The 21,005-nt window shown below is 41.7% G+C and overlaps 1 protein-coding gene across 1 annotated transcript in view; it reads left to right on the top strand.

Annotated features, from left to right (window-relative positions):
• NIBAN1 (niban apoptosis regulator 1) overlaps positions 1 to 21,005 on the top strand; it is a 132,844-nt gene that overhangs the window by 93,037 nt on the left and 18,802 nt on the right. The window contains exons 6-8 of the mRNA XM_007523828.3: positions 12,051 to 12,166; positions 19,146 to 19,250; positions 19,494 to 19,656. Coding sequence (XP_007523890.1) covers positions 12,051 to 12,166; positions 19,146 to 19,250; positions 19,494 to 19,656 — 384 coding nt within the window. The remainder of the gene's footprint in view (positions 1 to 12,050; positions 12,167 to 19,145; positions 19,251 to 19,493; positions 19,657 to 21,005) is intronic.

The following is a 21,005-nucleotide window of genomic DNA, read 5'->3' as shown; positions in this document are numbered from 1 at the left end:
AGTATATTTATTTTATTGAGAGAGAGAGAGAGATCAAACCAGAGCATCACTTTTTTTTTTTTTGCTTTTATTTTTATTTTTATTTATTTATTTATTTTGTACAACTCCACACAATTCCTACCGCCCAATCTCCATATCCCACCCCCTCCCATGGTAGCTTTCCCATTCTCTATCCCTCTGGGAGCATGGACCCAGGTTCATTGTGGGTTGCAGAAGGTAGAAGGTCTGGCTTCTGTAATTGCTTCCCCGCTGAACATGGGCGTTGACTGGTCGGTCCATACTCCCAGTCTGCCTCTCTCTTTCCCTAGTAGGGCGGGTCTCTGGGGAAGCTGAGCTCCAGGACATATTGGTGGGGTCTTTAATCCAGGGAAGCCAGAGCATCACTTTAACATATACAGTGCCAGGGATCAAACTTGGAACTTCATACGTGCAATTCCTGTGCTCTACCACTGAGCCACTACCCTAGCTACTGAACCTATGTTCTTACTTCTAGAATGCAGTGTGCAAAACTGGGATGACCAGCTTGAAGGTGAATGTATTTTTAACATAGTAGGTGTTGTCAGATAAATTTTCAGGTGGTGAGTTTTTAGTAAAATTGCACATTTCTGTAATGCCAGAGAACATTTTACCTCACATCCTTGTCAGTAATTGGCCTTTTTTGCTTTTTCTGCTTTGACAAGCTAATGGGGGAGGAATAGATCTCCTTGTTGAGTGCTCTTTCCCTGACTCCTAGCCTGTCAGGTGTCCAATCTGACATTTATCTGCCATTTGGGCTTACTTTGATGTGATGTATTCATAAGTACTCTTACCTCATTTTCATTTTCATCCATTCATTCTTTTGTTCTTCCCCTTTATATTTTGCTATTTTCTTGTAAGAGTGCTGAAATTTAGATAATAGCTATTCTCTATTGCCATTTAAAACAATTTTCTCAAAGCCAGCATTTAATGTTATCACTAACTGATTCTGTTCTTATGAGTCTTTAATTATACTATATTTTGTCATGCAAGAGTGGCTCAGTTTTATACAAATATGTCCATCTTTTCTTTCATGGCTTTTGGATTTCCTGCTTTTGTTAAAAACATTTCCCTTGCCCTTAGATCATATATGTAATTTCCTTGATTCTTCCTGAAATTTTTTTAAATATTTTGTGTCTGGACTTTTTAAATATTTTATTTATTTATTGAATAGAGACAGATGAGATGAGGTGGGGAGACAGAGAAGGAAAGAGAAAGAACACACATACAGCACTGGTACATCACTTGCAAAGCTTTCTCCCTGCAGGAATGTCTACGGGCTTGAACCTGGGTCTTTGAGTACTATGATATGTGCACTCAACCTATTCTTGAATGCTTTATTTCTAACATTTTAATACCCAGCCTTCTTGGGAATCATTAAGAGTTGTCAATGACCTGAAATGCTCCCATATGACAGATAATTATGTCACCACCAACCATTAGTTCTAACCATTTTCATAAATTTAAGCTTCTATCTTTGCTACAGATTAAAACTACTTATGTATAGCTTAAGTTTAAATAGGTGTTCTCTTCTTTTCCATTGTTCTATTTGCTTATTCCCATGTCAGTGCAGTCTCAATTTGATTACAGTAGATTTTTTATTGTTGGATGTTCTCATACCTGATGAGAAGTTTCCCCTTATACGTCACTTATATGTTTTTGTCAGTTATTTGTTATATTCTTATTTGTGAATTTACATTCACTACAGCGAGTCATCTAAAACTCACTGGAATTCAATCACATTTGTTTACAAAATATTGTGAAACATATTATTAGTGAAATAATAAGAAAAATGGTTTCTGGCAAACATGATTATATATATATATACATGTATATATAAAAGATATATATATATATCTCCATAAAATTATATATGAGATTCAGAAAAAAAGAGAATTTACAAGAACTAGATATTAAGTATCAGGGGGTAGATAGCATAATGGTTACACAAGACACTTTCATGTCTGAGACTCTGAAGTTCCAGATTCAATGCCCTATACCACCATAAGCCAGAGCTCAGCAGTGCTCGATAAGAAAAAAAAATTAAGTATTATACAAGGAAAAAAAAAAGACATAATGACTGTCTTTCATGTCTTGTTTGGTGAAGAATTTCTAAAGCTCATTTTAATGAGCAAGCTCACTGGTGGGGAGAGACTAAGTCTGGTAGGTGTGTGCTGTCTCTGTCATAATTTAGCCCTAAGGGCAGATAAAACACAAGTGCACACAAAGAAGGAAAGTCAAGGGCAGCCTGGAAAACCTACCCAGTGCCTAGTGCTGCCCTTAACTCTTGCATTCTATTATAGTTCTCCTTGAACATGCCTTGAGCATCTGGATCACAGTTAACACCCCAGCTCCTTGCCTCTTAGGCTCCAGAGTCCCCCACCTTGCACATTGTGTATTGGATTCCTTTATAGCCACATACATCCACATCACATAATCTGTAACCACCAGAAGTATTGGGACTCTTTCTACAGGTTCAGTTGAGCACTTCAGCGCTAGATGTTTAGAAATAGGAAGTGCTGTTGGAGGAGGACAGATCATGTGGCTTCAAGGGCAGGTCATGTGCATTCTGTGTGGTTTGCTTTTGTGCTTTGGGTCATGCATGGGTTCCCCCGTGTCCTGATATACTGACCACCAACCACAGTGCAGCCCGCAATGAGTCCTCTTAGATCCCTGCTTTAGGAAAATACCCCTGTCTCCAACCGGAAAGACACTTTCCTTTTTTTGACCTCCATGGCTCTTTGTTTTCTTCACTGGCAAAAATCAAGCATCCTCTGAATTGTATCCTAGGTCATTATGCATTTCTTCTTCCAAACTTTTACCAAAATTGATTGTCCATTTTATGGATGTCCAGGAGATACAATGATGGATAAGAAGTGGATTTATCATTACTTCTTCTCCTGAACTGTGTACCCACAAACCACATCTTGTCCCCTTGTGTTCAGAAACTCTCTTCCTTTGACTTGTGTGTAGAATATGTTCAGTGTTTTCTGAGTGAGTGCATCTATAATAAGGATGAGACCAGAGAAGTAACAATTTTTGGTTGAAATAGGATTTTTTCAGTTCTGCATCAAGCATCACTTTCCTCCCTAGTTTTTAACCTGCCCCACCACAACCCCTCCTCTGTTCTGCTGTATTTGTTGTCTTTCCTCTAAAACGTCCTTGACTCAAATCTTCAAAGTCTGCCAGAATGAATTTTTTCCTCAGTTACCAAGAATTTGGTTAGACTTTATATTTGCGAGATTTCACTATTCCAAAGTGTTTTTTTTTTTCTTTTTTCCATATAATCTCCAAAAGAGAGACACAGAGGAAAGGAGAGATACCACAACACCTCTCTACTGCTCATGAAGCTTCCCCTTTGTGTGGTGCTTCCTTGTGGTGCCTGGTACTTGAACCCAGGTCCTCTCACGTGGTAAAGTGTGTTACTCTATGGGATGAAATATCTTCCAGTCCAGAGAAAGAATCTTTAATTAAATACATATTTTTAGACCTCCATACTATATGTCAGGCACCACAGTAAGCACTGGGGACAAAATAGTAAATCTGTAATAAGAAGTCAAAACAAAAACAACCAAATCACATCAAGTTTCTCTAGGGAATATGTAGGCACAATATTTAAAATCTAAAATCATGAGATCTGACTTAAAATTAAACAGATAGTGATGTCAGTTGGTAGCCTAAACTAAATGGAACATTTTCTGTCTGTATTCAAATTGAGCTTTGTGAGCATAACTCTGAACATTCTGTATATTTGTAGTTAGGAAAAAAATGAGGATAAATAAAAATGCTGAAGGCAAATCAAAATAAGATCAGAACCAAAAAGTCATTATCATTAAGTATGTGATTAAAGTACAGTTTCAAAAAGTTTTCAATCATGTCCTACAAAAAATGGAGAGAGAATAAATTAGAAATAATGTTGTCCCAGTTCTTCATACTGGAGAAGAAATGAGCATTTTAAAGAATGAATGCTACCATTACTACTCAGTTTATAGTGCTAATTTATTTTTTTTCTGCTACCATATTATCACTGGGACTCCTTGCCTACATGATGCCACTGATTGTGATGGCCATTTTCTTCTTTTTCTCTTTTCAATAGAGGGAGAGAGGGAGAGAGAGGTAGGTATCACTTCTTGGCCTTTTGGCTAAGATCAAGTGTAGGAAGAGAGAGGTAGAGAGAGAGGCACAGTAGAAACACCTGCAGCACTGCTCCACTACTTGTTAAGCCTCCCCTATACAGGTGGGTCTAAGGACTTGAGCCTGAGACTTTGTGCATGGTAGCAGGTGTGCCCTATCACACCACCCTGCACCACTACCCTGCCTCACCTGTCACGTGTTTTTAGGTTAGACATTTAATTGTGTCTTGCATGACATACGTATTAACTAGAAACATTGGTCTAGATATATACGGTTTATAAACAAATAACATTCCTTTATTAGACACATTTATTGAACATATAATATGTGCTCTAGGTACTCAGGATACAACCCCGTTCTTATGACATGTATATTTTAGTTAGAGGTAGATTTGAGTTGCTTTTGCTCTTTGGGCGAGGGTAGGAGAAGTGAGCCATTTGTTGCTATAAATATGACAGATTGTTGTAAGGCTGTATCCTGTTTGGAAGTGATCTCATCTACATGTCTGTTGGTTAGTAGTTCTCTACCTCATGTAGCAGGGCCATTGTGGCATTATTGTCAGAGTACCCTAAAAACTAAAGCTGCCAACATTCCTCACTGCCTGTAAGGCAGGTTTATCAGTGAGAATGACCAAGGGTCTTCAGCTCTAGTGAACAGGACTTGTTACCAGTCATTTTAATTCTAATCTGTGTATATTATGTGGCTTTTGGGATTGCTTTGTTTGCTGAATCATGCTGTGGGGGGGGAGGGGTTATGAGTTAGATGTCAAATTAAGTCCCCCCCCCCCCCGACCTCATTTCTATTGATTTGGGGTAGGAACACATGGAGCGCTCCCTTTTTGTAGTGATGCTCTGTGAGTATAGTCAGGCGTCCAGTGGTCTGCTCTCTTTTCTGTCCCCACCGAAACAGTGTCACTGTGCATAGGACTCTATTAAGTTGTGACTCCAAAGAGACTTGACGGGAAGAACTGACTAGAAATCATGAGGTTCTGTTGAATGAAGAATTAACTTTCAGGCTCTGGGCAGTGTTGTACCAGGTTGAGCATACACATTGCTGTGCACATGGACCTGAGTTCAAACACCCCTCCCAGCCCTCTCTACCTGCAGGGGGAAGCACCAGGAGCACTGAAGCAGTGCTGCAGGTGTCTTTCTTTCTCTTTCCCTATCTATCTTCCCCTCCCATCTCAATACCTTTATGTCCCAATCAATCCATCCATCAATCAATCACATCTTTAAAAAGGATAACTCTCCCTGGTATACTCAAGGGTGCTGTTTTTCCAAGGAAGAGTTCATATGGGACAATTGAATTTGGAAAGTAGAAGAGTGAGAAACTCAAACACACTTGGCTCCTGTTCACCTTGCCCCCTTCAAAATAATAAAGACTTATTAAGAGGGAGGGTTCAGGTCCTGGAACATGATGGCAAAGAAAACGACTCACGAAGGACTATTACAAGCTTTTACAAGTTTTAGGAGGAAATTCACCAGAAGCCCAGCATAATTCAGAAAACTGTGATCCTGGGGCCCCATCCTACTTGCTTTGAGCCCCTGCCCCTGGTTTTCCAGCTCCTCCCCACTTCTACCTGCATAAATACCACACACACACAGACACACACACACACACACACACACACTGTAGGGAGGTTGCACATTGGACAACAACAACAAAAAAATAGACTTCTCCTTCTTGCAGATTACTCTAGGGCTCACCAGACTTCAGATTGGTTGGCTTAAAGTTCCACTTTTGGGAGAAGTGGAAATTGCAGCTTAGTGAGGTGTTGAGTCTTGGTGGCAGTTGGCATTAAGGAGACCTTGCTCGATCACATTCTAGCTTTAAATCACTTCTTTGATCTTTCTGAAGTTCGGTTCCTTGTACCACTTTAAGGAGATAAATGTTTTCTTCACTGTCTTCTTGTGTATTTCTTTTTTTAAATTTATTTATTGATGTAATAATAATTGGCAAGACCATATGGTAAGAGGGGTACAATTCCATATAATTCCCACCACCAGAGTTCTATATCCCATCCCCTCCATTAGAAGCTTTCCTATTCTTTATCCCTCTGGGAGTATGGACCCAGGCTCATTATAGGGTGCAAAAGGTAGATCTATAATCCCTGCCCAATGACATGACTGGAAGGATTATGCAAGATAATTTGTTTAAATATCTCATGTGGCTCGTACTCTACAACTGTTTTCAGTAAGCGCTGGTTGTTTTGTCCCATATTCCTCCTCTTTCTTAGAGAAGAAACAAGCACAAACATTCTTCTTGCAGGTCTCCTAGAAAGACTGAAGGGAAGTTGAAGTCAGTTTAGTATACATCAGGGAGATGAACCCCATAACTCTGCAGTGAGTAATGCTGTTACATAACTTTCACAAATCACCAGGCAGATCAGCTAGCATGGTTTGGCACAGTTTACTGAGAAATAAAAGAACGAGGTGGCTTCCAAACCCTGCCTGAGTCAGGGAGCCCCAACAGAGGAGCCAGAGTCTAACTCCAGAATGACTGTGGGGGTCTCGGAGCTTTGGCCTTTTGGTTGACTCCAACATGCCATCAATCTGTAGAAATGGGAAAAGCAAAAGCTATTTCTTTCTGGCTGACCTTCTGAATAACTGTCCCCAAGGGACCTAGAGAGGCTTTCCTTCCCTTGCAAAATAATAAATCATGCCTCTGTATAAATATAAGTGTTTCATACAACTGCATAGATGAGATATAGAAGAGACACTGGGAAATAGATGTGGCTTGACTTTCAAGGATGTGATTCTTCTTTTTTTCTTTTAATTTCTTTATTGGGGAATTAATGTTTTATATTTGACAGTACATAAAATAGTTTGTACATGCATAACATTTCCCAGTTTTCCGTATAACAATACAACCCCCACTAGGTCCTCTGTCATCCTTTTTGGATCTGTATTCTCCCAACCACCCACCCCAGAATCTTTTACTTTGGTGCAATATGACAATTCCAGTTTAGGTTCTACTTGTGTTTCCTCTTCTGATCTTGTTTTTCAACTTCTCTTTTTTAAAATTTTTTATCTTTTTATTTATTTTCCCTTTTGTTGCCCTTGTTTTTTTATTGTTGTTGTCGTTATTATTGTTGTATTTATTGATGTTGTCGTTGTTAGATAGGACAGAGAGAAATGGAGAGAGGAGAGGAAGACAGAGAGCGGGAGAGAAAGATAGACACCTATAGACATGCTTCACCCACTGTGATGCGACTCCCCTTCAGGAGGGGGCGGGGGGCTGGAACTGGGATCCTTAAACAGGCCTTGCGCTTTGTGCCACATGCGCTTAACACTGCTGCACTACCACCTGACTCCCATTTTTCACCTTCTAAGGGTGCGATTCTTGAATGAGTAACCAAGATGCTTCTCTCATGTATCTCCTAAAATGCTCAGTTTTCCAGGGTTCTGTTCTGGCCCCTGACCTGATGACTGTCTCTCTCAGGATGTTAGAAACACAGCAGGAAAATCTACAAAAAATGTAAATGATGCTAAGCAAGAGGGAGCTAGGGGACAGAATTGCAGGTGTTAAGTGATATTTGTAGGCTCTGGGACACTGAGTTTAACCACAGTGGATTGTAATTTAGCATAAATAATGTTAAAACTTCTCCCAAATTGACAGTTGAAGTGCACACTATATTGACAAGAGTTTTCTATGAAAAGGGTGAAGGGATTATATTTATTTGACTTGACAAAAAAAGGTATAAATCAATAGCATGTCATAGTTGTGCTTAAAAAGAAGCCAAACAAAGAAATTTTATTTTCCTTCTTAGGAAAAAAAAAAAGCTAAACAATAAGGAAAATGATCTTCTTGCTTTGCATAATTTGCTCGACAATGTCCAGAATACTTTATTCAGCCTAGAAGTCAAATTTAAGGATGGTATTGCTGCAATGGAATTGGAGTCTTTAATTGTACTTAAAGAATGATTGAAGGAACATAAGAATATTCAGCCATCATTTGTAATAACCATATGGAAGAAGAGTAAATTTGTTTATTTTGTCCTGTGAGACTGGAATGTGATTAATGATCTTGACTGAGTTGGGGGGGGGTCAAATTATTAGAGCAGTTTAGTAATGAGAAGGACTGTTAGATTAAATTGTGACCTTCCTGTCACTGGAAGTATTTAAGCTACAGCTGAGGAGTGTTTTTCTCAGACTCTGAAGAAAAACCTGGGCTAGATGACCTTCTAGATCACTTCCCACCCCCATAGTCTATGACTTAAGTAAGTGTGGTTGCCAAAGCCAGTTATGACATGCCAGAGTCACTTTTTCAACTCTTGGCTCTGGTTCTGACCAACCATGGAACCTTCAGCTAAGAAATTAACCATGTTTTACTCCATTTCCTCATCTATAATGTTTAACAAGGGAGTTGGGCTTAAGGATGCTTAAGTGTTCTTCAGCACATCTGTCCTTAAACGTCATCATCATTACAGCATTTTGAAAGCGCCAGGTTTGAGCCCAGACCTGCTTGCTTTCCAAATGGATTTGCAGAGAAGGGGTTTCAAAATCCTAAACTAAATCATTGTTGATTTAGAGGTCACTGAACTAAAGTCTCAGTTCCGTGTTGGCAGGAGAAAAGGTGATTATAATCCAGCAGTTTGTTCCCAAGAGATCTTTGGCAGGAAGTTGATCAAATAACTGATAATCTGGTTTCTTTCCTACACCTGTACATTCTGGCTGAGTTCAGCAAGTCTGAAGAAATGAAGATCCTATTACTGTTGCAATATAGTTCTTTTACAAAGGAAACCTTGTTCTTTATTTTCTCAGTGATCTGACATTTGCTGCTGCACTTTGCTTATAACCATCAGAACAAATATCCATAAAGCAACTCACTGTGTAGCACATACTGTTTTGAACGTTGTACATAGATTTATTTAACTGGTTAGAAACTGAATATCAGGGAGTCGGGCTGTAGTGCAGCGGGCTAAGCGCAGGTGGCGCAAAGCACAAGGACTGGCATAAAGATCCCGGTTCGAACCCCGGCTCCCCACCTGCAGGGGACTCGCTTCACAGGCGGTGAAGCAGGTCTGCAGGTGTCTATCTTTCTCTCCTCCTCTCTGTCTTCCCCTCCTCTCTCCATTTCTCTCTGTCCTATCCAACAATGACAACAACAATAATAACTACAACAATAAAACAACAAGGGCAACAAAAGGGAATAAATAAAATAAATATAAAAAATTAAAAAAAAAAAAGAAACTGAATATCAGTAGTGAATCAGTAGATTCTGTCCTTTTCCCCCTTTAGAAAAAAGACACAGTGAAAATCTATTTTATTATTATTTTTTAATATTTATTTTCCATTTTGTTGCCCTTATTATTGTTGTTGTTGTTGTAGTATAAAGGTTATGCACAAGACTTTCATGCCTGAGGCTCTGAGGTCCCAGGTTCAATCCCCAGTACCACCGTAGGTCAGATCTGACTAGTGTTCTGGTCTTTCCCTCTGGATCTCTCTCTCATTAAAATAAAATAAATAAAATATTTTAAAAGATATACTTAAAATGAATTTTCGGGAGTTGGGCAGTAGCATAATGGGTTAAGTGCATGTGGCTCGAAGCTCAAGGACTGGCATAAGGATCTCAGTTCAAGGTACCCACCCCCCTGTGCTCCACCTGCAAAGGAGTGGCTTCACAGGTGGTGAAGGCATACTTTTTGTAAAAGATGGGAAGAATTTAAAATTTCATTCCTAGGCACATGGGTCTGGCAAGACTCACTTCATCTACATTTTCTTCCATCCATTTGTTTCCCTAGGTCAGAAATGAAAATAGCTTTTAAAAATAAGAGCACATGAGTCAGGCTTAAGTCTCAATGTGGTTATTATACTTTCCATCTCGATGGTAAGGTCCCTCCCTAAGTGACCCAGATGCATGTCTTAGTCTCCTTGTTGTCAGCTTTATACTGAGACTTTAAATTTTGTTTTCCAGACCTCTGAGAGTAAGGGTCAAATCAATTGTCACACCAGGAAAAAAAAATAACAAGGAAGAAAAATACTTTATATTTAATTCAAAATAAAAATTTTAAAACTCGGGGGTCGGGCGGTAGCGCAGTGGGTTAAGCGCATGTGGCGCAGAGCTCAAGGACTGGTGTAAGGATCCCGGTTCAAGCCCGGCTCCCCACCTGCAGGGGAGTCGCTTCACAGGCAGTGAAGCAGGTCTGCAAGTGTTGGTCTTTCTCTCCCCCTCTCTGTCTTCCCCACCTCTGTCCATTTCTCTCTGTCCTAACAATGATGACGACATCAATAACAACAATAACTACAACAATAGTAAAAAGACAATAAGGGCAACAAAAGGGAAAATAAATAAATAAAATTAAAAGAAAAGAAATGCCAGTTATAGTTCAACATTTTTAAAGGAGGGGCTCTGGCTTCATGGTATCTTCCCTGTGAAGATTTTTTTTTTCTTGTAGAGGATATACCTTGACTTGTATTTTCTCTCCTCCAAGTTTCTGAGACTTGTGACTTAGTAGTCAATCTCTCTCTCTCTCTCTATATATATATATATATATATGTGTGTGTGTATATATATACACACACATATATATATCCCCTTTTGTTGCCCTTGTTTTTATTGTTGTAGTTATTGTTGTTGTTGTTATTGATGTCATCATTGTTGGATAGGACAGAAAAAAATCAAGAAAGGACGGGAAAACAGAGAGGCAGAGAGAAAGACACCTGCAGACCTGTTTCACCGCTTGTGAAGTGACCCCCCTGCAGGTGGGGAGCCGGGGGCTGGAACCGAGATCCTTACATCAGTCTTTGCGCTTTGCACCACCTGCGCTTAGCCCGCTCTGCACTACCGGCAGACTCCGACTTAGTAGCCAACCTTAAGAGAGAGTCCTACACAACCTATTAATTATGGTCTTTTTGAGCAGAGTCTGCTCAGTCCTCTGTAGCAACTATTCAGACCCTGGCTTGCAATCCCACTGCCTCAAGTGCTGAACATCCCCAGTGAATCAATTGCCTTCCACCAATTGTCCAATCTCGCTCTGCAAATAAAGATCATCAACTACTGGGAGAAAGTCAGGAGGCAAGAGTCTTGGACCTTTCAATTACTTTACCAACATCATTTCCCCTTGCTAGGACTTGATTCATTATTCTTAGATTAATTCTACAATTCATCTTCCTGTTAAGATGTGTCTATAATTCTATTATTGTATCTTCCAAGAGCTAGTCTTACGTGTTTAAAAGTGTCTATTTAGGCTGTTTTGATCAAAATACCATAGTCTAGGAAGTGTAAGAACAAAGCAATGGCAGATCTAGTGTCTGGTTTGGAGGGGAGGGAGCAGGGGCTAGGGAAACTATCTCATATCTTTTGTTATTATGGCACTAATCCCATCATAAAGGTTCTATTTTTATGACCTAATTTCCACCCAAAGGCTAATTAATCCACTTTATGTGCTGTCAGTGTCCTCATCTGTATGTCAGAGGTGATAATAATACTTAGGACAGAGGTTTTTTTAATGAGGTTTCAATGAAATATGAAGTGTACTGCTATCTGAGGGTTTGCCATTAATACTCTTCATTTACATACGTCAGCATATTGCAGTGAAACTCAGCAGGAGATTGATATCAAGTCACAACGAGATTGAGGCATTTGTTTGGGAAACTGGAGGCACGCTTTAGACCCCTGAGTGGCATAAAGAAAACATTTACAAGAGGGAGAAAAGGTGTGAATGTATTTCCAGTTCTAACCACTATGTCTAGTAACTAACAGAATCAATCAGATAGCAAGGTGCACAAATTACTTCATGTACATTTGCAAATGAACCTTGGATTCAATATTTGCTTAACTTGTCTCCCTTGTATTATTTCCATAATGCCAGGTTTCTGAATCATTGCACTCAATGAACCACAGGAAAAGGTAAAGGCAAGTGTTTTTCTTGGCTGAATGTCCTTGCCTCTTTCTTTTAGATTACATGAAACAGATGTCATTTGAAGCCCAAGCTTTTTTAGAAGCTGTACAATTCTTCCAACAGGAGAAGGGTCACTATGGCTCATGGGAAATGAACATTGGAGATGAAATCCAGGTAATTTTGTGCTCAGAATTTTGGGTCTACATCTCTAGATGATGAGGGGCCGGGGCCTTCATGAACAAATGTAAACATAATGGACCTATAAAGAGGAGAGACATGACAACACCAGAGCTTCCTCCAGTGCTGTAGCACCTTACATGTGGTGCCAGGCTATAGCCATGGCAAGCCACCCATCCAACCTGGTGAGCCATCTCTCCAATCCTAATGTTTAAATCTTAATTCCATCTCATTTGTCTTACTAACTTTATGAGGTAGGCTGAACTATTCTTGTTTCCATTTTGTAAATAAGAAACCTGAAAGTGTCCTTTAGCAGGTAAGTGGCCCGACAGGTTTTACTCAGGCCACAGACTTCCTGAGTTGCCATCTGCTTGCACTGTGCTGCAGAGCTAGGCCAGAAAAATAGCCCTGTTCTGGGGGCCGGGCGGTGGCACACTGGGTTAAGTGCACATAGTACAAAACACAAGGATGCCAGTTCTAACCCTTGGCTCCCCACCTGCAGGGGTGTTGCTTTACAAGCGTTGAAGAAGGTCTGTAGGTCTGTCTATCTTTCTCTCCCCCTCTCTGTCTTCCCTTCCCCTCTCAATTTCTCTTGATCCTAGTCAATGGAAAAAATAAAAGGCTGCCAAGAGCTGTGGGTTTATAGTGCCAGTACTGAGCTCCAGAGATAACCCTGGAGGGAAAAAATGGCCCTGCTCTGAAGTGCTGGAGCTTTAGGGACAGGTGCAAGTAGACCCGTAACACAAGAGGCAGTGGTTTCTTTGTTTTTTCTTTTCTTTTCTTTTAAAAACTTATTTATTTATTGGATAGAGGTGGAGAGAAATTGAGAGGGGAGGGGAAGATAAGGAGAGAAAGAGATACACCTATACCACTGCTTTATTACTTATGAAGCTTCCCCCTGCAAGTGAGGACTGGGAACTTGAACCTAGGTCTTACACACTGTAACATGTGTGCTCAACTAGATGCATCACCACCGGCCCCTCACAGAGGTTTCTAACTCCTGGTCCAGGGAAAGGTCAATACCCACCAGGAGAACAGATGAAGTGGTACTTTGAAGTCTATTTGCTTCATTTTTCTGTCTTTCAAAATCTCGTGCCAACTCTCACATTATTTCATGAAGTCACTGAATGGAAACACTCAGTAAATCTTACTTCCTATGGTGAAGGTGTGAAGTCTGTTTTCTTTCCTTGACTTTTTTGCCTTTTATTTGTGCCAACATGTGCCACCATTTGCCAGAGAATGAAATGGCTTGTCCCTTACTGTTGGTGGCGAGGCAGAATATACCTGGAAGCACTGAGAAACCAAATTTTACTAGAAGTGTGTGTGTGTGTGTGTGTGTGTGTGTGTGTGTGTGTGTGTGTGTGTGTGTGTGTGTGTGTATGTGTGCTGTACCTGTGGGCCTGTAGCTTAGAAAGCGTTAATTAACACGAAGCAGTCTTAACAAGGTGTTAATTTTGCATCGTAAAAATAGAACATAGTAGAGAAACAGAACCAGAGAAGAGATTGATCAAAGTTGGAATTATTAAGTGATCCAATAAAACTTTTGCTTCCCCTAGAAATCTGAGTAGTTTCAGTAAAATCCTGGACTCATTAGGGCTGGAAAGACACGTCAGTATTGTTTTTCCACCTCTTCTAGGAGAGAGGAAGAGCCTTCAGAAATGTCAGTTGACTGGAGTCACAGAACCACCTGTGACAGAGATGTATTTAGAGCATGCCAAGTCCCCAGGAAAGGAGCTGGTAAAAGGAAATGGCTTCCTAAGCTCTTCAGCATGATAGCTGGTGAGGCCAGGCATTCCATGGCCTCTTCTACATGGCTGGTCAGCAAAGTGACTTCTGTCCTAAGACTCAGGGGCCCAAAGTAGCTGCGAAGTAACTGAAAAAAAAAATAATAACACAACCCGAGTTTGAGTATGGCATTTTTTTGTTTGAAACATAGACTTTATTTGCATTTTCCTGTTGTATCTGTTGAGAACTTAATCATAGTTTGTCCTGACCCTGTGGATATCAGGGGCCCATGTGGAGAAGATTCTTAGTGTGGTCACATTGTTGTCTTTGTGGTGATGACTCACACAGCAAGTATGGTGGGACCTTGTGCCAGCGGTTCCTCTAGGCAAATGCCCAGGCAGAGCAAATATCTCAGCATAAGCTTGCCTGCTAGCCTAGTAAGGTGAACATGTCTGTATGCCAATAAAAACATCAGTGTATTTTCTACTTGTCAAAACAGATGTGTCCAGTGAGGTCACGAGGGAATGCGTTTTGCACAATGTAAACTTTTTGCAGTTACTAGGCATATTTATTATTTGTTTTTAAATGAACCAGATGAGAGAGCAGCTCACCCTTCTCATAGAACTGGCTGGTTTCCAGACAGGAAAGCTACAAGTTCTGTTCTCTGACCGTATCCATATGCTTTGAAGTTTGTCTTTTGTTTGATGACTTTTTTAAAAAATTTATTTCTTTATTGGGGAATTATTGTTTTGCATTCAACAGTAAATACAATAGTTTGTACATGCATAACATTCCCCAGTTTCCCATTTAACAATACAACCCCCATTATGTCATTTATCATCCTTCATGGACCTGTATTCTCCCCACTCACCCTCCCACCCCAGAGTCTTTTACTTTGGTGCGATATGCCAATCACATTTCTACTTGCGTTTTCGTTTCTAATCTTGTTTTTCAGCTTCTGACTGAGAGTGAGATCATCCCATATTCATCCTTCTGTTTCTGACTTATTTCACATAACATGAATTTTTCAAGGTCCATCCAAGATCAGCTGAAAACGGTGAAGTCACCATTTTTTACAGCTGAGTAGTATTCCATTGTGTATATATACCACAACTTGCTCAGCCACTCATCTGTTGTTGGACACCTGGGTTACTTCCAGGTTTTGGCTATTACAAATTATGCTGCCAAGAACATATGTGTACACAGATCTTTTTGGATGGATGTGTTGGGTTCCTTAGGATATATTCCCAGGAGAGGAATTGCAGGGTCATAGGGTAGGTCCATTTCTAGCCTTCTGAGAGTTCTCCAGACTGTTCTTGTTTGATGACTTTGACAGTGGCCCCATTATATGGAGTCTCTCGTACCTGGCCACCCACTGCTTTTTCATCCCTATTGGTGAAACTCACTGGAGCACGTTCTGAAGAGAGGAGATTGGGGAGTCATATTCAGTACAATGATTTACTTATTAGGTTGGCTTCTTTGTCTAGACTTACCCAAGGGTATTGGAGCCTGCTCACGAGAGCTCACTCAAGAAAGAAAGCCTGACAGCCGCAAGACAGAGGAGCGCAGGGTTAGTGGAAGAGGATTATGTTGGAGTTGAGACTTTGCCTTCCTACTCCCTGAGCCTACACCTCCTCTCTTACACCGCTCCTGTCCCCCCTACCCTGACTGATTTCCTCCTCAACTTCCTAAATTGTCACATTAAACCAAACTTCTTGGAATGTTGTATAGGACAGGCTAGAAGAAAATGGAGCATTCTTTCTCCATGGCCTTTGTAGAACATTTGCATCTTTTCAAACCAGGCATGCTCAGATTCACACTACTCTCTGTAACAAGGATGAAGTGAAACAATTATTGTGATTCCTAAGCTGAGAACTTTTCAGCTCAGATGCTCCTTCTCACTGGTTTTAGGCTCCAAATCAGTCTCCCTGGCCTCTGAGCTCACTCTCGCCCTTCCACACTCACACCACTAAGGTTTGTGTTCCAATTCAAAATGTGTGTTCCAAAACTCACCCTTTTGAATGGAATGGGGTCCCCTGGCTTGCTTATCACCTGCTTAAATCAAATTATGGAACCCACTGGTTTCCAGAGAGATAGATGGCACATGTCAAATTCATTTTTAGCTCCTCAAAAATGGGGGTGGGGGGAGTCATCCTTTGACTACCCCCAGAGAAGGGTTAAGAAAGGTAGAAAACTTCCCACCAGAGTTCCTTCACTAGTGGGAATGATATTCCTAGTAGAGTCCTTGTCACACCCCAAGTTTTTCTTCCCAGACCACATTGCACTGCTCCAAACAGCCTTGTGTTCCAGGAGCCCATGGGCACAAGGGAGTTGGCTGGTTCACCCACCTCTACCCTGAGGTGTGGCCAGTTGGCTCAACCCTGGAGAACGGCAGAACTAAGTGAGCTCATGAGTTTCATCAAGCAGGAGGCTAACCACTGACCTCAGAGATAAGCTGTCAGGATTCCAAAAGCTCAGAGGATTTATTGTCACGAGGAGGTCAGCTCTTTTGGACTGATAGAAATTATTTTGCATTCAGGGAACAGACGTCATGATGCTTTACTTTTCAGCCTGCCACCACTCCCCAGATGACTCTAGGGCTTGTCAATCTTTTATTTTTTTTTAAATGTTTATTTAGAAAAAGGAAACACTGACAAAAACCATAGGGTCAGAGGGGTATAACTCTACACAAATCTTGATCTGATATTGAAAACTGAGCTATGAGTCCCCAGAATAATAAGGGTCCACATGAATCTGAACAAAGCTTCTCTGGTTCGGAGCTTGGGTGGAGAGTGGTGGAAAGAAGAGCCCAGCATTCCATAGGTCACCCGATACACTGACATGTGGAACACCATGTGGGGCCAAAAGAGATACTTTCACTGGGACAGCAGAGTTTTAGGAGAGATTTGGGAACTGTTATTAGTTGTTTAATATGGATTTATAAAATTATGAGATAACAGGGCTATAATTCCACACCTTTCCCACCAACAGAGTTCTATGTCCACATTCCCTTCATTGGAAACAGCATTACTTTTCCCAAGATCACAGACATGGGTTGACTATTACTTTTACAACTATTCATATTTTTATATATTTGCCCTTTTTCCCCCTATGGTTCTGTCTTCTCTTCCTTTCTAAATCACATTTACTACTTCTGAGTGTCCTCCCCCCCTTCTCCCCCTCTTCTGTCTTGGGGTCCTGCAGGAATTGGAGTTCAGAGCCCTCTGGTCATCTTCCCCAAACATTTACCACTCTGGGAGTATGGACCAAAATTCTTTATGGGATGCAGAAGGTGAAAAGACTGGTTTCTGTAATTGCTTCTCCAGGGTTGCAATTTTTAGTTTTTTTTTAATTAATTTATTTATTCCCTTTTGTTGCCCTTGTTGTTTTATTGTTGTAGTTATTATTGTTCTTGTTGGGTAGGACAAAGAGAAATGGAAATAGGAGGAGAAGACAGAGAGGGAGAGAGAAAGACAGACACCTACAGACCTGCTTCACTGCTAGTGCAGGTGGGGACCCAGGGGCTCGAACCGGTAACCTTACACTGATCCTTGCACTTTGTGCCACGTGTGCTTAACCCACTGCTCTACCACCCAACTCCCTTTAATTTTTTTACTATTATCTTTATTTATTAGAGATAGCCAGAAATTGAGAGAGTAAGGGGATACAGAGAGGGTGCAAGAAAGATAGACACCTGCAGCACTGCTTCACCACTCGCAAAGCTTTTCCCCTGAAGGTGTTGACCGGAGGCTCGAACCAGGGTCCTTGCACATTGTAACATGTACTCAAACAAATGCGCCACCACCCTGCCCCCGGGATGCAATTTTTTTTTCTTTTCTTTTCCTTTTCTTTTCTTTTCTTCTCTTTTCTTTTTCTTTTTGCTTCCAGTGCTATTGCTGGGGCTTGGGGATTGCACTACAAATCCACTACTCCTGGAAGCCATCTTTTTCCCATTATTGCTGTTGTTGCTGTTGCTAGATAGATAGGACAAAGAGAAATTAAGAGAGGAGGTGAAGACAGAGAGGGGAGAGAAAGATAGACACCTGCAGACCTGCTTCGCTGCTTGCGAGGTACCCCCTACCCCCTGCAGGGGGCTCAAACTGGAATCCTTGCTTCGCACTGTGTGCACTTAACCTGGTGTGCTACCGCTACCACCCCCCCCATGCAATTTTTAAGACACTTTGAAAACTTTAGGCACCCCTTCCCATATCTATGCAGCCCACAAATATCCAGTTGCTTCAAAGTATTTGTTCCCCACTTCTTTTTTTTTTCCTCCTCCAGGGTTATTGCTGTGCTCGGTGCCTGCACCATGAATCCACCGCTCCTGGAGGCCATTTTTCCCCCCTTTTGTTGCCCTTGTTGTAGCTTTGTTGTGGTTATTATTATTGCCCTTGTTGACGCAATTCGTTGTTGGATAGGACAGAGAGAAATGGAGAGAGGAGGGGAAGACAGAGACGGGGAGAGAAAGATAGACACCTGCAGACCTGCTTCACCGCCTGTGCTTCACTCCCCTGCAGGTGGGGAGCCGGGGGCTCGAACCGGGATCCTTACGCCGGTCCCTGCGCTTTGCGCCACATACGCTTAACCCACTGCGCCACCGCCCGACCCCCCCCCCTTTTTTTTTAAACTATCTGTCTATTCAAATGAGAAGTAGAGCTCAAAAGAGAGAGGGAGAGGCAGAGGGAGAGACATGCCAGCTTTAATATATGTGGTCCTGGCAACCCATCCTGGGAATTCATGCACACAAGTCCTGTGCTCTGTTCACTGGGCTATCCCCCAGCCCTTTCTAAACACTAAAGCTGTGGAGGTGGGATTGTGGACAACAAAAATAATGTCACGAGGGCATTATGCTATATCCCCAGGGAGCTTGATGAAATCTCAGAACACAGACTAAGTGACTGCCTAAACCCAGCCTAACCCCCATCACAGTTTTTCTATATATGCTCTTAGTTGCTAAAATGTCTCATCTTTTTCTAACTATACTCGAGTCTCCTAGTTTGAGGATGAGGAAACTGACTTTGAGGAGCTGGTCCTTCCCAGTGGGAAAACATCAGCAGATAGGCTGCTCCTTGTAGATGTCTAAAAAAAAACATTTGCTCTCTGCACCTGCTCAGTTTCGATTTTCATGGCCTCAGATCAGAGTTAAAGTCACTCTGTAACAGATTTCAGGTAGCTGAGAACACTTGATCTCAATGGGGGCTCAGCTGTCCCCGGCTAACAGGTCTGGGCCTCTCCTTCATTCTTCTCGTAGATCCTGAGTAGCCTGGTGATGGAGGAGCTCCTGCCAACACTGCAGACGGACCTGCTGCCTAAAATGAAAGGGAAAAAGAATGACAGGAAGCGGGCCTGGCTTGGGGTAAGCACAACGCTTTTCTGCATCGTTCCCTTCCCCTCTAGTGAGGTTTCCAGATTAATTCAGAGGAGAACCACCTGTCTTCAAGTCTGCTCAGTCTCACTTCTGAGAGGGTTCATCCAAACATATCCCAACTTTGAAGGAAAAATGAGAAACTGTTTGCCCTGTGTTTAGGTTCTGAGTATCAGTAATCAGCCCATCCAGTGTGTGTATGGAGGCTCTGAATTATGGGGTTCTCTGTTGCAGCTCCTGGAAGAGGTCTACAATATGGTCCAGCAGCAGGTTTCTGAGGGCTTAGGTGCCCTGAAGGAGGAATGCAGAGCTCTGACGAAGGGTCTGGAAAACACCATCCGTTCTGACATGGACCAGATTGTGAATTCCAAGAACTTTTTAATGGGAAAGATAAAAGGTCAGTAGGAGGCCTGGGAGATAGTTCATGAACCTTAGCCATGTGTGAAACCCCAGGTTCGAGCCTCAGAACCACATATAAGCTTCATGGACAACACCAAGGGAACTCTGTGAATGGTGGAGCGGTGCTTTCCCTCTTTCTCAAAGGATATAGAACAAGAATGGACTGGGAAGGCCACTCAGCAGTGTTGTGAGGCTCTGGGTTTATTTCCTGACACTACACTGAAGAAAAAAAAAAAATGGCCAGAGGAAGTCACCCAAAACGCTTCTAATTAAATAAACTATACAGAAGGGGCTTCACCAGAGTTTGAGCTCATAGTTTCAGAGGAGCATTAAGCTGAGGGAAGTGGGAAGTGGCCACAGCTATTGTACCAGGAGCAGCTAGAGGTGCTGCAGTGGGTTGGGGCCTCCCCATGGGCCCTCCAGTGAGGCAACTTAGCTTTTAGTGCTGTGTTTCCTTCCTTCCTTCCTTCCTTCCTTCCTTCCTTCCTTCCTTCCTTCTTTTCCCCCTCTTCCTCTTCCTCCTTTTTTCCTCCTCTTCCTCCTCCTCCTCTCCTTTTCTCTCTCTCTCTTTCACTGTTTTCAGGCTTTGCAGTTCTGAGCTGACTTTCTTTTAATATTTTATTTATTCATTAATTGATTAGAGACAGATAGAAACCAAGGTGGAAGGGGTAGATAGATAGGGAAAGAGAAAGAGAGACACCTACTGTACTTGCTTCATCGACTGTGAAGCTTTCCATCACAGGTGGGGAGCTAGGGGCTTGAACCTGGTTTCTTGCACACTGTGACATATGCACTAAACCAAGTGCTCCACCAGCATGCCCCTCTGAGCTGATTTTCAGATAGAAAAAGAGAGTCACACACTTGAGTTGATAAACAAATGAATTTTCCTTGGGCAAGAAAAAAGTGGGAGGTATAGATATACAGGTAAGCATGTAGGTATATCTGGATCCCTATCCCAGCTTCGACATCAGTCAGTTGTGTCTACTCAGGGAGGTAATTGGACTTCTCAGAGTCTCGTTGTCCTTTTTGGAAAGCAGGAGGGCTTTCCAGGGTGGGAATCATTAAATGGTGGTCCTTGGGCTGCCTATCTCTCTAAGTAAACTTATATTGGAAAACAGTCATGTCCCTCTGTTTATGTGTTATCTGTGGCTTCTTTCCTGATTGATAGGGCCACAGAATGGAGTGGTTGAAACCAGATTATATGAATGCAAATTATAGATGTTTACTGTAGTACAGCCCTTGATGGAAAAGCTTCCTTATACCCACCCAGATAGCCATAGAAGGTCCCTGAAAAATTGTACAGGAAGAGTGGGTAAGAAGGATAACTCTGGGAGTCGGGTGGTAGTG

This window comes from Erinaceus europaeus, chromosome 9 (genome assembly GCF_950295315.1).
Source record: "Erinaceus europaeus chromosome 9, mEriEur2.1, whole genome shotgun sequence".
NCBI lineage: Eukaryota > Metazoa > Chordata > Mammalia > Eulipotyphla > Erinaceidae > Erinaceus > Erinaceus europaeus.
The sequence above is the reverse complement of the archived record's forward strand: the minus strand, read 5'-3'. Positions and strand labels throughout refer to the sequence as shown.